General features: G+C 44.5%; 1 protein-coding gene across 1 annotated transcript; it reads right to left on the bottom strand.

Annotated features, from left to right (window-relative positions):
- Positions 1 to 242: 242 nt before the first annotated feature.
- Positions 243 to 15865, bottom strand: plekhn1 (pleckstrin homology domain containing, family N member 1). Its single transcript, XM_012850434.3, has 16 exons — positions 15659 to 15865; positions 13727 to 13817; positions 13403 to 13564; positions 12605 to 12685; positions 11127 to 11217; positions 9504 to 9637; positions 8176 to 8322; positions 6016 to 6096; positions 5854 to 5929; positions 5493 to 5638; positions 4722 to 4877; positions 3316 to 3558; positions 2844 to 2999; positions 2382 to 2627; positions 2093 to 2153; positions 243 to 699 (listed from the first exon to the last, which is right to left on the bottom strand). Exons 1-16 carry the CDS (start codon positions 15730 to 15732, stop codon positions 515 to 517), a joined length of 2130 nt encoding a protein of 709 aa, XP_012705888.2. The 5' UTR covers positions 15733 to 15865; the 3' UTR covers positions 243 to 514.
- Between the last annotated feature and the right edge of the window lie 214 nt (positions 15866 to 16079).

Genomic DNA, 16079 nt, shown 5'->3' on the forward strand with positions numbered 1-16079 from the left:
ATATTAGCACCTTTAGGACAATCGGTTCAAGCCGCATCTATTTCCATCAACAATGCAGCTAAATACATTTACAACATTTACACAACATACTCAAATACTTTGCACCAAAACGAGCTGTAATGGAATGCTTTTACAGATTTAATTTAAAAAAAACAAAACAAAATGAAACACAGAGAATCCTTTTAAAAAATGCAAACGAAACAGCAACAGTGCAGTTAAATAATACATGTAACAGTAATAATACATGTAATATTATTAATAAAGCTACATACAATGCACCGTGAGGTCCAACCTTAAATGCTACATAAGACCCGGACAAGTGCAGCACTGCTTTATATTCTTTCCCACTCTTCATTCGCTCCTCTGCTTGACTCTGTAACATCTGACCCAGCACTTCTTCACATTTATACACGCCGGCAGCAGCTCTGGCTGCGACTGTTGGCTTTTATTATCCCTCTGATAGCGATCTGATGTTTGCGCACGTCCAGACGAGTGCCGGGCCTTTTGTTCGATTTTATGACCATCTCTGCTGAGTTACCATGGGACCGAGGCCCCGGGCCCCAAAGTCTAATCCCGTCCACTGTTCTGAAATTCCACACGCCGGCTGAATCATTCCAGTCTCACCGTCGTACTCCCAAATGTTGTCATAGTCCACTTCCTGGTCATCTGGGTCCGCGGGTTCGAGGTACGAGTGCCGATCTGTAGAGGTGAGAGAAAATTTTCCCCAACGGTTTAGTTTCATGTGAACTCTTATCCTGGCTGTGAGAGAAGTTGGACAACAAAGTAACTTCTGTAGTGCAACATGCTGCTACACTCTCGTTATATAATACATAAAAATGCAAGTTGACAAAAGAGATCATGTGTCAAAAGGCTTTCTGAGGAATGTCTTTGTAATAAATTCCTGTCAGTCGGATCACTTGTGAGCTGTCAGTCACAGAGAACATGTAAATCCTTGTCTGAACGCTGATCTTCTTATTCTGGGACATCGCACCTATAGGCGCCCCCCTGTTCCAGAGGCACGTTCTGCACACTTAACGCATCTTTACTTCGGTAACCTTTCAGCCATCTGTCAACTCCCCGACAGAAGCAAGAGTTCAAACAATCCAACCCGAGTGCGTCCGTCGTTAAATTGGCCTTTTAAGTGAGTCTCAGCGATGTTCTGGGTAGTGCTGACATCCATAAATCACGTTTACCCGAGGTTTCGCTTTAAAAGGCGCCGATTACTGTGACTGTGCCAATCATCGAGAACAGGCCCTTCGTCAGGAGTACAGCCATTCATTGAACGCGTGTGCCTTGCAAAAGTATTCATACCGCTTGACATTTTTCACCTTCTGTGCCGTTTCTCCCAAAGGGTTTAATGTGATAGACCAACACAAAGTGGGGAACAACCGTGAGAGGGGGGGAGGGAGAAAACACATGGTCTTGAAAAGATTTTACATACAAAATGTGCAAAGTGTAGAGTGCTTTTCTACTGAGCCCCGTGGGGTTAATCCTTGTTTGACCTCTCGCTGTGATTGCACAGCTGTCAGGCCGTATTTGAGAATAAAACATGCTTGCGTTGTCCTGATATTTTTGCAAAGCTAGCGTCCCGGCTGTACCTGAACACAGCATGTGTCGCTGTTGGGAAAATCCTCCTCATGAAAGGAGATTCCATTTGGTCTTCTGACTTCTCTCCAGTGTCTGGGACCTTTAACATTCAGCTTCACCTCGTCTCATACGAGTAATTCAGGGCAAAGTGAGCTACTGTAGAGCAACGTGAATATTTACCATCACTAATTGTGTGCTCTCTGAAAGTAGGTGCTTTTACTGGATTTTATTCAGGGGTGTTAGAACATAGGGGCTGAATAGAACAGATTGAATGCTTTTCTTAAATGTATTGGTGGAAAATGTTGAAATCTTTTTTTCTTCCACTTTGCAATTATGCATCACTCTGTGTCGGCATATCACATAAAATCTTAATAAAACACATTGGAGTCTGTGCCTGTAACTAGACAAAATGGGTCAAAGTTCAAGAAGTTTGAATACTTTTGTACGAGCAGTGAGTTGAAACTGAAACAAAGCAAGCACAGAGGGACTTTCCATAACTTCTTACCTGGTGAGTAACCATATGGCATGTGAGAAGTGTTCCTCAGGGAGCACGGTGGGAGCGGCATCTGTCAGCAGATGTGAAAACAGAAATAAGTCAGTTCCTGTGAGGAACTACAACAAACAATCACCGCCGTCCTAAGCATGTCTTTCATATGCAGCATCTGGTTAAATATATCCCCTTCAGCACAAGTACATAAACTAGCTCTACTTTCTTGTAGCTTGCTGGTATTTCTCTTTGAAGCATTTCAGAAACTGGAGCATCCCGGGAAGAGTGGACCTCTGTGATCCCTCACCTGCTCTTGAACTTGGCTGGGCATGGGCAGGAGCTTCAGCCTCGCCACGGCCTCTGCTCTCTGCTCTGCTTGGCTTTGAGGCGTTTCCACGTCGAGGCCCGGAGCCTGCGCCTGCGCCTGGGTGTTGGCCAGGACCAGGCTCCTCCTGGTGCGCCTGCCCAGGGGGGGAGTGCGTAGCTGGAAAGAGGAGGGCAGGAGATGGGTTTCCTGATGGTGGTGCTGGATCGGTTCCTTCCACCGCTGCTGCTGAGAGGGACACAGAAGTCTAAATAAATGGGTTTCTTTGAACATAACGAGACAAAGCGTCTACAAATAAGGCTGCTAGCAGTTTTATCTGACTTTTCAGGGCAATTTATCCCAGCACAAACACGGTCCTCGGGTTTGTTGGAGGACTGCTTGACCTCAGACAGCCCATTCAGGTGTAAGCTGAAACTAAAGATCCAGTGTCACTGGCCCACTTACCGCTGGGCCGTTGTCCTCCAGGCTGAAGATCTCCGGGGAGCAAGGCTCGTCGTACAGGGGAGACAAGGGCTGACGCGGGGCACACAGGTCAGAGTGACGTTGGCTGGAGCTCAAGGAGTAGTTCAGGGATGTCTGCGGCGTGCTCCAGCTGTTAGACTGATCCAAACAGGTGAACAAGTGTGGGTTAAAGAAGCAGCTCTCAATCGGTAAAATAACCTCCGACTAATATCTAGAGACCAGACTAGGTTACACTTTTGTTTATGAACCATAATAGATATTAAATTCTATGCATCATTAAGCTGATCTGATCTTTCAACCCTAGTTTGTATTATTCCCATCTGCTAACACCATAAGTAGAACCCTCGCTGCTGACTGTTTCTATTTCAGTCACTGCACACATGGCATGTAAAGCGAGGCGACGGTCTCAAAGGGAGTATTCGGTTACGGAGATCGACGCACCAGACCGGCTTACCTTGATGAGCGGCGCTTTCTCCAGCCGGCGTGGGCTGGCGTGGTGCAGGGCGGAGTAGGGGGTGCTGTAGATCTGAGACAACGGGGCGCTGTCGGCAGGCTGCTGGCAGGAGCCGTGCTGCGGCGAGGAGTAGCGCAGCGACAAAGGTCTATGGTCGTAGTCCGGCCTGGTTTGGGAGGACACGCTGTTGGTCCTGCTGCCCAGTCGGGCGGTCTCGTTGGAGGACGGCCGGCTGGAGGTGTACTGTAAGCAACGACAATCACATCCAGGAGGGCGAGTCAGCCATGAGAGTTTCCCTGACACCATCATTGGTGTTACTGACTGGACTCTGTGCTGTCGTATTAGGTTTTTAGTAAACAAAGTCATTTGAGACTGGGAGAAAAAACATCTCCATTAAATTAATTGGAATAGCGCTGGTTAGGGTCAAAAGTTTAGCGGCAACGTTACTTCTGGGCACTCGGCCCTCTTTCTAAGCTAATTGGATGGGCAGGGAGGATGCACAACTCCTCTCCTGGGGGAGTTCGGTCAGACGTCCTGATAATGCAGAGAGCTTCCCCGCTTAAAAGGACTCAATAGTTTACAATCAAACTTGTTCTGCTGAATCAGAACTCTGAGAAGTACATTCATGGGTGATTTTGTTGTTTTGTTATACATGTTTGAGCTTAACTCAACTGACTCCAACCACATTATTTGTTTGATTAGCTTAAAATTTTGGAACGGATAGTCTAAGATTTATTCAGCGAGTTTTTATTAAAAGATAATAAGCAGTTAATATTTTACCTGCAGTAGATAACTCGCTCGGTTCCTTCATTTAGAACGAACATAGATTAATTGGCACTGGAGGCTGAAGCTGAAGCCTGAGAGGATCCAAGGCCAAAGTGGGACTTTTACCATCTTAAAACAACTCCAACATCAAAATCATCCTGGTGGTTCATGCCAGTGCTTTTTATTTCTGTTTTCACATTTGAGTCACATTTGCAGAAGCTGAAGAAGTGGATTATTTACACAGGAAATGGAGTTAAGAGATGACACATGTACAGCTTTTCTGCCGAAAATGTTTTTTTATATCTCTGAACTTTAATATTAGATCAGAACCACTCACTGCCTCCAACGTCTAAACCTCCAGCAAATAGTCATCATTTTCTCTATAATCACCATAAAAGGCAAACTTGATGGTAGTGTAAAGGTTGATAAAATAGCATAACATGACATTGTGTTTTTAGAATTGGAGCTGTTTTAAGATGGAAGAACCCCGCTATGGTTTTGGCCCCTGTCGGCACCAGCTGTTAGCTTCAGAGTCTGGGACCAACTAATGTGGATTTTCACAAAGTGGAGACACCAAGAGAGAACCTCGCTTCAGTAATTACTGAGCTATCGTCTGAATGACCAGGACAAGGTGTACTCACGCAGAGAGGTTCAGCGTATCCGGGGGACATCGGGTTTTCCTCATGAACTGGTACTTGAAGGTTTAGGGACCCACGTCCGCTTGCCGGCTGGCTGTATTTCAGAGACTCCGCTCTTCCCTGGCTGTTTCCACTCCATCTGTCAAACTTTGTTGTCTGCTGGAGATAACAGAACAGAAGATATCGCTGTTTATTAACACAAAGGTTTCTAGAGCTGGCACAGAAAATTGTGCCTTGGTGTGGTTTTCCTCCTCATCATTGACAATGTGACGTAGAAGTAAAGCCTCGGCTAATATAACCAGATCAGGAACTTTTTGAGCTTTCCGAAGGACTGATAAAGTCATTGGCGGTTTTGAAAAGTGTCCTTGAATCAAACTAATCCCACAGAGGGAAAAGTATTTCTTTACTCTGTAAAAACACACTTCTCTCCATGTCTGAAAATAATATATACATCTATTTTTTCCCAGATGAATTTGGTGACATGGGCTTTAAAGAAGATTTTATATCTGCATAATGCATTTCACTGTATACACATATTTCTTTATTTAATCAGTTATTTCTATTAATCTCTGCATTCTCTGTAGGAACTTTAATGGCCTGCTGAAGAACCTTTCTTTCGTGCATGTTTAAAGAGTCGACCGAGGTGAAAAAGCCTCACTACACAGCGCTCTTCCCCAGTCCGTGGCTCCATTTGTGCTACCATCAGCTCAGCAGGACACTGCTCTTTAAACCCCCCATCAGCTGTGGACACACACATGATCGAGCAGCCCTCACCTCTGTGCTTGTTGGCGTGTATATGATGTCATAGACGGGGGGCGGGGGGCTGACGACGGGGACGTCAGCAGCTTTGAAATGCTGGATCCAGTCGCAGAACTCTGTCCTGTCCAAACAGGACACCACTATGGGGTTGATCAGCTTGCCTGTGAGGAGAGGACGGAGGAACAAAGCCCGTCATTCGGTCTGCTTGCTCACTGGAATGTGCTACATTATTCACCAGGCACAAAAAAACCCTCTCATTCATTGAGGGGTTACGCTCTGTGACGCAAGACGATTCAAGGGGGCCGCTCGGCATAAAACACACGTTAAGAAGCGCACTTATCAACATGCCGCGGTGTTAGTGATTCAGCGCACCTACCTTCGATCATAAAGGTGTTGGGCTTGACGTCCTGACAGGGAGTGGTGACTGTAATCATGTTGAGTGGAAGTTTGCCCTGTAATCAGAAGGACACTTATTAACACAAGTCATTTATGCAAACACTTACAGACTAATGGGAGCACAATCTGAGGTGAACGGTACCTTGTAGAAGAGCCCGTCGCTCTCCTCTGATAAGATGATCAGGGTCGCAGGGTACATCACCAGCAATCTGTCGCTCTGTTCCTGTGAAGTTATCATAATAATGAAATATTTTTTATTCATCGTGTTTCCTGACGGTGACGGTGACGGTTTTAAAGGGATTGTTCCAGATTCTTAAAATAGGGTTCTATCAAAGGATTACATCGTTAATGTTGTACCTACAATAGCTAACTCTCTTGGTCTTTAGGTATAAAAGCTCCAAACTTTAACAAGAGAGTCAAAAAGCACAGCAGACTTCCACCATCTTAAACCAACCCCACGTCACAATTCTTTTTTAAATCTTGAATTAATATTCACACAGGCTGGAGTTAGGATGCAGTGCATCATCTACCTAAATGAAACATGCACTAAGAACAGAATATGTAAAGAATATGTAACTATCTGAACGCCATGTTAAAATCAATACAATACCCTTCACTTAAACCAATGTAATATTTTTATTTTACACTGCTTTACTTTCATATCAGACGACTACTCTGGCAGGAAATATTTTACATGTTCCATCCTCAGTATATGTTTCACACAGCAAGATCATTGGTGGTGCACTGCCTCCTCCGACCCTAATTTCTCTGACATACTCATAAACACTTGATGCAAACATCACAAAAGATTAAGTGTTTATAAAATCTTGTTATAATAAACCGGTCAGAACCTTTCTGGATTATAATTGTTTTAAGACGGTTGAGGCCTGCATTGGTCCCTTGGCACCTCTTGGACTAGCTGTTAGCTTGAGCTACCCGGGCAAACTAATCTGGATTAACACTAAACAAAGAAACCATAAGAGTACAATCGCTCTAACCTCTATGATTTATTTTATTTATGGTGTTAGCATAAACTGCTGCACTGTTTTAATGCTGCAGTTGTTTTAAGAAGATAGAGGTCTGCTATATGGCTAGCAGCTAGCTTCTGCTTCCACGACGGACTAATCCAGATTAATCCTAAATGAAGAAACCAGGGGAGTTACATAATGAGATATTAATTGCTAGTAATCTTGTTCTTAACAGAACCTCTCTAACCACCCAACAATACAACAAGTAGCAAAAGCATAAGGTGATTTGACGTTCTTGAGATGGAAGTTGTTTGAAGATTATAGTCTACTTTGGTCTTGACCCATCTCGGAGTAGCTGTTGGCCTTTAAGACCAATTTTTTTAATTTGTACTAAATTCAGACAGCAAAAGAGTTTTCTTCTGCAGGAAAAAAAAAGAAGTGCGTATGACTTTTCAAACAGAACTTTATTTTTAAAAGTCCTGAACCTGAGGTTTAAGAGTTCTGAAAGATAAACCGGTATCAAACTTATTCTCCAGGCGAGAAAGCAAACCCTGAGAACTCCACGAACGATAAGACCATGAGATCCGGTGCAAACAATTGAAAAAAAAAAGAAATACCAGGCATTATCTCTTAATTCTCCGCTGAGACGCTCTCAGAGAGATCTCAGGTCGAACCAGTTCATGGGGCATTCAAAGGTGCGGCAGACCGACAGAGTTTATGTTTCCTCTCCCTCGTAGAGGGAGTGTCTCTGGACAGACAGCTGACATTCCAGCTGTGAGGTGAGTCGAGTCGCTCTGTGAGCCGAGCGGATGCCTCTCACAAGCCCGGGCCCTAAATCACATCAAAAGAGCTGCCGCTGCTTCCCACGGAGAATTAACAGATATTCATGCAAGACGTGTCCGGACATCTTCTTCGATTAACTGCTGTGTGACGCTGCAGAAGCCGTATTCAAAGAGATCTCATCTGATCGTGATCGCTGGAGGCAGATATGTGTGGCAGCTGGTTGCATGTCACCAACTATAAGGCGCAGCTCTAAGTAGATATATTTTGTATGGATAGATTGAGGGAAAAATATGGACTCCTCCCTTTTGCTTCACCCCTTTGCATTGTTTTGAGGTAATGCGTCGTGTTGTGCAACTTGAAAACTATGTGAGTCACCTGGCTTCAGAGCTGATGTTATCCTGCTTTTTATTCGCCGTGAGAAAAAATCCCCACACTTTGGAAACTTGTTTGTGTAATGAGTTACAGTCTGCTGTACTGTACCCTCTGTTTCCAGAGACACATGGTGACCGGTAACGGTGATTCACCGCTGATATGGAGCGTCAGAGTCGTACCTGGCAGGGCAGGTGCTGCAGTCGGACTTTGGTGACGTAGGTGATGGGCCCGAGGCTGTCCCGCTGAGAGCCCTCCCACTCATAGATGGGCTCTCTGTTGATGGAGTTCCTCAGCTCCTCTCTTCCTTCCGACTTGTTGGGGTTCGACTGCAGAAAGCACACGATGGACAAGGAAAGTGAAACGGGGGTTATCACCAGCGTCAATTGTTGATATAAGGTGGAAAGAAAAATGTAGATCAAGATCTGACTTCTATTCTTGGAGTTTCACGTTTCTTCCACTGAGGTTTTACAAAACCAAAACAGCTCCCGCTCCGTTTATTAGTGCCCCCTCGTACCATGCCCAAAACATTTTAAAATAGATTCATTTATTACAGTATAATCTCAAAGAAATATTCGCTAGTATTTCTTTGGGAGAATTTTTTATCTCCTAAGCATCCTGCTTACTGTGCATGGCGGCAAGCCAAAGTTGGCACCTTGTCCAGTCTTGTTTTACACTTCCAGTTGTTACATTTTTTTTGATGGTGTGCCCTGATGGGCAAGCTTCAGCGAGTAACAATGGTCTTGTTGCCAAATAAGGGCCATGCCAGGTTAACCTGCCAGGTTTTTAAAAACTATAGGAAAAAAAGGTATATTTGTCATATTACTCTAAGGTTTTAAGTGCTTTTAATGAGATGCCAGTAAAAGTGCAGGAGCGACAGAGGCTTTGTTTTGATGTTTAGTGCCCTTCCCCCACCTGCTGCTGCCCATTGCCAGTCAGCTGGATAAAAGAAGCCCCTTGTGGTTTTTGTTTGACTAAAACTAGAGGGAAAAGTCCCAGCCACCCCTCTCATCGTGGCAGGCCTGTTTTCCAACTACAGTAGGCGAGCTATGGGCAGAAGATTGCTGGATCAGCAGCCGACAGCACTGATTATACTCTTGCAACAAAATATGGATTTACTTTTAGGCTTATTACACATCTTTACCATGGGTGCAAAATTATGGTACAGAGTGCTTCTGCTGTTTTCTTCTGTTATGACACATCCATGCTTGCGTGTTGAAGTCCTGTGAGTTATGGGCCGGCATTTAAACCTTAAAGTAGGCCATCCTGCGGACCAAGTCTCACCCTGTTATGCAGGGATTCAAGGGAATCCAGCAGCGGCCTTAAATGACTCACCCTATTTACACACTGCCACATCCTGTTTCATCAGGAGTGGCTGGAAACAATAGCTAATGTGCCTGGTAGATTAACATATAGAGTCAAGTAATGACTTTCAATTTGGAAACAGACGTTTTGATTTGTCAAAGTTTTAAAGTAGGGCACTGCTTAACTTTTTCCTTGTACGACTTACTCTCACTCTGGTGTAATTTTCAGGGTGGATGGCAGTGCCTCCATTCTGCTCGATGCTCTCTTTAAGAAACCCAAACCAAGTGTCCAATTCTTTTTGGTTGGAGCAGTAGACGACGATGGAGTTCAGGCTGACACCTGCAAGGCAATGAAAAGAAAACAGGTCACCCCGCGTCTTTCTTTCTGTCATATTAGCATAAAAAAATAAAGTAATTCCATCTCTGACTTTGTTTACTGCAGGTTAAGCAACAAATACAGTAAAAGTGAACACATGTAGACCACATGTAAGCCCATGAAAGCCCCTGTTGACCTGCTGTGTTTGGTATTTTTAAGATCGGAGCAAACGCTCCCTCCCACAGGCTGCTCTTACCCAGGGGGGGTTGTACATGGCCCAGGACGATCCAAGCAGCAATCTGCTTCTACCTATCAGTCCTACACATACCACAGATAACCACCAGAGATATTCTGTTTCATTCCAGCCTGTGGCTTTGTACTCTAATAGTCTGGAACCAAACCGCAGAACACTGACCCCTCCTCGATGAGCAGTGGCTCGGCTCGGGGGTTGTTTTACTTTTACTGGCTTACTGGCAAAGGTTAAGCCCTTTCACGTCTATTAAAAGTATGTTTTTCCTTCTAAATTACGGCAAGATGTGAGTATTTAAACCTTTGGTTAGTTTACAGAAGTTACAAGCGGCTGTTACGAGCAACTATCCGTCATCAGCTCACTTTCACAGCCACATTATGTTAAACCACACAGGGGCTTCCGGGAATTCTTCAACTTCCTACAGCGCCTCCGTTGCTTCGTCACTTTCTAGCTTCCCAACACTCATCTCACAGAGGAGCTCTGCATCATATCTTTACTCTGACTCAGATCTCCTCGTCCTCACATCCCTCTGCATGTTTCCTCCCAAATGGCAAAAAAAAAATAGGGTTCATGCAGAAAAATGTGAGCACTGAAACACGATACTGGAATGTGAGATGTTTGATCTGAGAGACTTCAGGCCTAATTTACGATAAGGCAACAGCCGAGAGATTAAATATTTTGACAGCGGAGCAGGCAGGTGAAAATGATGAGGAACTACAATAACAGAAACCTTACACCGTCATGACTGGGGTAGATTTTTGTTTGCTTATTTTGGTAAAAAGAAAAAACATTTGATTCATAATTCCAGCAGATATTAGCCTGAGCAGTTTTTGGACTGTGTCGTAGATCATCTGAAGTGACAAGGTTAAGAACTGTTGCCGGGCTTTTCTTGACGACAGCTGGGCTGACTGAGGTGCACCTGTTGTCTAACAAGCAAGGCTTTTAAGACCAGTTTACCCCCCCTGCTCCCTGACCGAGGGGTGAAGGGGTCCTGGCTCTAGTTAGTCTGGGGTTTGACTGGAGTTGAAGAGGTGAGGAGGGTCGCGGCACCTCTGAATCACCGGAACAGCATGAAGAAGGAAAGAGCGAAGCCTTAAAAATAGTGCGTTTTAAGCAACAACAACAACCAAAAAGTCCAAAAGATGTTCAAATTTCCGATTTTTCATTGGGAATGATGAGCAATAAAACATAACCGATGATTATAGGACACCAGTGCTATGTGCCAGCACCTGCCTGGATTGTTTCTGGTGAAGACAAACTTACCATTTATTTGGAAGGCATATTCCTCGGGTTGGCTGTGATTACAGTTCTGCTGCAGGTTGCAGATGGAAAGCTCCTTCAATGGCAGAGTTCCCTGCACGACACAAGAACACAACATGTTAATGCCGAAAGCCATAAAACAACCGTGCTGCATTTCTGCATGGAGCTGAAACGATCGTGAAACGTGATCCAGTTTAAAAAGCTGAACAAAGACATGTAATTCTGTAAGATATAGGGAAGAAGAAGGATGTTGATGGACTGTTCTAACTCACTATTTATACATCATTTACTGTATGTAAATGAATAAGGTCATGCACACATGCATATTCAAGCTCCCAGTATAGCAACAACAACACTACTATTACTACTGCTACTACTATTATTATTATTATTATAGACATTTTCAAAATAAACTTATACTAAGACTGAGTATAACAGCTGTACCAACAACAAGACCTGGGACTGCTGCTGCACCATTGGTTGAACATACAGAGTAACTATTGGCTCCAGTTTTATTTAGATGATGAGTTTTCCAAGCTTGACGTTGGAAAAGGGAGTATAAACGTCCCTCGAATTTGGCAATTGTAGTGTGAACAATCCCCCCCCCCACACACACACACACACACACACACACATACATACATAGATACACCACACAATTCCCTTTTTAAACACCCAACATGGCTGCCTTGCATCCAAAACCTCGTGATAGCCACATAAAAAAATAGCTTACAGTGGATGGTATAATATGTGGAGTGATGTCATAGTTTCAACCTGTGTTGCTAACAGTAGTTAATTTGCTCAGTGAGAAAATATTCATTATCTCAACAGTTTTTCAACTTGAAACTGAAACACGTCTGAGTTTGGTGTCCTTCCCAGATTCATGTTACAACAAAGGTACGTTTAACAACTTCCTTAGTATTCTCCAACACTTGTGCCTAATCAGCAACAGCTATTAGATTAGTATTCACCTTACATTTAATCAAGCCCAAGGATTTCCACTGAGTAAAACTAAGGGCAGCCCGAGTGGCACCACTGGTGACGGCACCACGGTAGGGAAGCCATGGCTGTGACACAGTCCCCTGCTCTGTTTGCAGTGTCGTTCACCTCAAATCCCCGTGATACTGAGGTCAGACTGTGCACATCAGGGATGAATCTCTGTCTGTCCTCTTGCTGAGCTCCTCTGCAGTCTGACTAACGCTGCATACAGGTGTGTAGCCGTCTGCTTTTGGCAGGGAGCTGACTTCTCAGAGAGCTCAGTAAACGGATGATTAATGGCCGCTAACGCTTTACGAGACAGCTGAAGTAACTCAATCATACTTTCTGTTTACCAACATTGTGCTGGTAGCCAGGAAAGGGGTGGGGGGGGGGCACATCACAATTTATGAATTCATAAAATCAAACTTGTAAATGTTGAAAAGATATGCATGCATAGCTGAGACATTTGGTCACTGTGGGTGTAGAATTTGAAAAGCCCTCACCTGATAGGTTAGTCCGGTCGTGTTGTTGGAGACGAAATGAAGATGCTTTTCGAAGAGATCCAGGTAGCAGTCGTGTATTTCCTGCAGGAGGGTTAGAAAGTCCAGAATGAATACATATCAAACAGAAGGAGAGCTATACAAATTAATTTAATGAACTATTTGAAACAAAAGCCAAACCAAAGACTGCGTCACAGTTTGTTCATTCGGCATTGGGCAATTCATGAGATGAATGAGCTTCGCAACCTGGACCCTACATGGTTTTTGGTTGAAAATACAACGTGTTCTTTTGCCATCGTGACGCTAGTCCTTGCATCAATCTTTTCCCTTTGCTTTCTGACAGTGTTGATGTGTCACAGCTCTGAAAAAATTACAGTTCCCACCGCAAGAAGCCGGCATGTCCTCTATCAGCCCGTGGGATCAGAGCAACTCTCTCTACCCCGAGGTTCTAACTCGGTTGGGGAGGTTTCACAACTGCAGCAGATGAGAGCATGTCCAAACACAGGCTTGCAATCTTGTTTTGAGGAAAGCTGACTGGATTATTCACAGCCAGCCACCCCGTCAAGACCGAAGAAGCGTGCGCTCAAAAGTCGTAGAGCAATATCCTGTTACTTTCCCATTGTTTTGTTCAGATCTGGACTTCCCAGGGTTTGAACAGATGACTGGGAGAATGCGTCATCCTGGGTTTGGTCATTGTTTCAGACCACGGTGAGGATTTCGAGGTGATGTTGGTTTTCTTCTGCAGTTGCTCTCCTGATATGTCATCATGCAGTCATTGCCACATGCCTTTGTTCCTCTCACCTGGCATTGCAGGAAGCGGAAACGGACTTTGGAGCTGTGAATCATCCGTCCGAAATTCTTCACATTGATGCTGCTCTTCTTCCACCCGCTGGCCGGGTCATAGGCAAACGCAGGGTCCCACTTGATGTTCTCTATCGCCTGTAGGTCCTTAGGAGACATTTCCTGCAACCAGTCGACGGTATTAGTGAAATATAAACATACAGAAAGTGCTTCAATGTTAAGATAACTGAGAAATGTTTGCATGTTGATTGTTTTTTTTTTTATGTTGAAGGGATGAATTACTGTTGTGTTGTTGCTGTCGGTGGAGATGAAGGAGTTTCTTACCTTCCTTGGGGTGACTGTGCACAGGATATTTATGATGCTGGTGGATTTCTCCTGTCCCTCTTGGGGATTCTTCTTGCGAAACAGACGGCTGCTGCTCAAAAGACACAAAAAAAAATTTAATTCGTTAATGCTCGCAATCGGATGTTCACCGTGGTTAGAGTATCTCAGAAAGATTGTTGCTATTAAAATGTTGTACAAGTCGATGTGTGGAATCTGGTCCAGTCCAGATATGTATCTGTTGATGCAAATCTGCATGACAATTAAGATAAGTTCAAGTCAACAGAAACTGAGAAACTATCCAGCTTTCAGCGGGTCTTTGCCGTGTGCAGCAGGGCCTACGACCCAAAGTAGTTTGAGGTCAAATTAAAAAACAATGGTGCGCAAAGGAATATAATCGTCTAAAATCCGGATAGGCAGGTTAAAGCTGGACAAAACTAACAGTTGTAAATGATAATTTTCAGCCCTTGGTGGATAATACATAACACATGTAAATAAAAACAACCTGATTAATCATGTTTTGTGTCTCTTCTCTTACAGGTCAATCAGACAGACACTTGTTTTGTCTTCATTCAGTGAATGATCGCTGTTTAGGAGAAAAAAAAAACAATCAGGTCTTGTGCCTCTGATGGCGAGCATATGCACAGGAGAATCAGCCGTCAGTGCACCCCTTTGTTTTGCATGTGGCTCATCTATTACCATTACTGTCACATTTCTATAAGGAAGCACCCTCGCTGCAGAGATAAAACCGTGGGGCTACTTTTACAGTGTCAGCTTGTGCTTTATCTGCTTATCTGCGCACATGTGTGCTACCGTCCTCACCGAGCAACAACGCACGCTTTTGTTTGTGTGGTGGGAACCAAGGTCTGTCCATTCAGTAAGGCCACATCCAGCGTTAATCATTCATGGGTGTCAAGTGAATGATACTGTTCCTTCTTTCTTTTTTTTTTTTAAATCCGCCTTTATTTCGAATTGACTTGCACACAAAGGGAAAGCATAATAGCCTCACACTGCCGTGCAACTTTTGCAGTGGCAAAGCGAAGAAGGTATGCATTGCAGATAATAGACAGGTAATCGGTTTGCACGCCCAACATTCCCCAAGTCACTGCTGTGCCATTCAGCGGCGCTCGCCTTCATTCTTTTTGGCGAATACCTGAGCGTCACCTGATTCAGTGACACAAAGAGTGAGAATGCTACAGGAAACCTGAATCCTATATGGAAGCTCCTCCATGTGTTCCTCTTTGAGCCATTGAGTTTTTAATGTTTTTCTAGCTTTTTATCACTTGGAAATTCATTGACACGCCAGATCTTTAATGACCATCCAGCACAGGACTTAAAAACTGCATCTGCATAGGGATAATCAGAATCAGATGTGACGGTCCTACAGACTTGAGACATGCAGGCATTTTATCCAAGGCGCAGGAAAGCACATAGAAACCACTGAGAAAACAAAATATAATCCTCTTATGTTTTTGCTTTTTTCAAGTCTAAAGTCATCAGGGGAGGCTACTCCCTATTTGCAGTTACTTTACACTCATGGAGTCCAAAGAAAAACGAATTAAATCTTTAATTAATCGTGATTAAATAAGGTCAAACCCTGGTTTTTTTTTTGAGGGCAGCCAGATTTACTGGCAGCTGTGAGATCATCTTCACAGGGATGTAAAGAAGAGGCAAACGGTAACTGGATCACTGACACTTGTGTCCGGGCAGGCACCGCACGCACGCCGCGGCGTTACCATCTGATCCGCAACCAAGCCTCGCAAAACGCACAGCCCCCCCCCCCCCCCCCTCAGCTTAAAACTCTGTCAAATGCCAAGAAGTCCTTCCAGCTGAAACGCTGAGTCTAAAATAACAAAAGCGCGGCGAAGGACACGACATGTGCCTTGAGAGAGACGCAAGTTTGGAGAACCTGGATATGGGTGAGCTCCCCCTTACCTGTTTCTGCGAATGAAACTCTTGCTGGAGAACCTGAAGTTGTGCTGGGGGACGCATGAAATGCTGCTCCCCATGCTGCTCTGCTCTGTGGGGGCTGAACGCTGCTCTGAAGGGGGAAAGATGTGCCGTCCGTCTGTGATGGAGGAGCGCGATCCGGAGAGAGATGTGCGCTCCCGGCAGAAGTCAGACTTGTACTGAGTCAGGGCTGGGCAGAGAGAGTGACTTAAAGTCAGACTGTGTGTGTGTGTGTGCGTAAAAGGGGTGGAGTTCATCACTGTGTGTGTGTGTGTGTGTGTGTCAGAGGCTGGCTGCCTGGTGAATAAGCACCAGGATTCACACTCCCTGTGAGCTGCCTCTGTCTGCTAAATCAATCCCCCGCAACAAAGGCAAGGGGGGACTTGGGCAGAAGTGTGCCATTTCA

This window comes from Fundulus heteroclitus, chromosome 1 (assembly GCF_011125445.2).
Source record: "Fundulus heteroclitus isolate FHET01 chromosome 1, MU-UCD_Fhet_4.1, whole genome shotgun sequence".
NCBI lineage: Eukaryota > Metazoa > Chordata > Actinopteri > Cyprinodontiformes > Fundulidae > Fundulus > Fundulus heteroclitus.

What these genes read in the sequence shown, in the direction of transcription:
- plekhn1 (XM_012850434.3), bottom strand. Translation starts at nt 15,732, where the DNA reads ATGGGGAGCAGCATTTCATGCGTCCCCCAGCACAACTTCAGGTTCTCC. An exon ending in AGTTTCATTCGCAGAAACAG is followed by an intron (nt 13,818 to 15,658) that starts GTAAGGGGGAGC and finishes TCTTTTGAGCAG; the next exon opens with CAGCCGTCTGTTTCGCAAGA. An exon ending in ACACGCCAACAAGCACAGAG is followed by an intron (nt 4,878 to 5,492) that starts GTGAGGGCTGCT and finishes TGTTATCTCCAG; the next exon opens with CAGACAACAAAGTTTGACAG.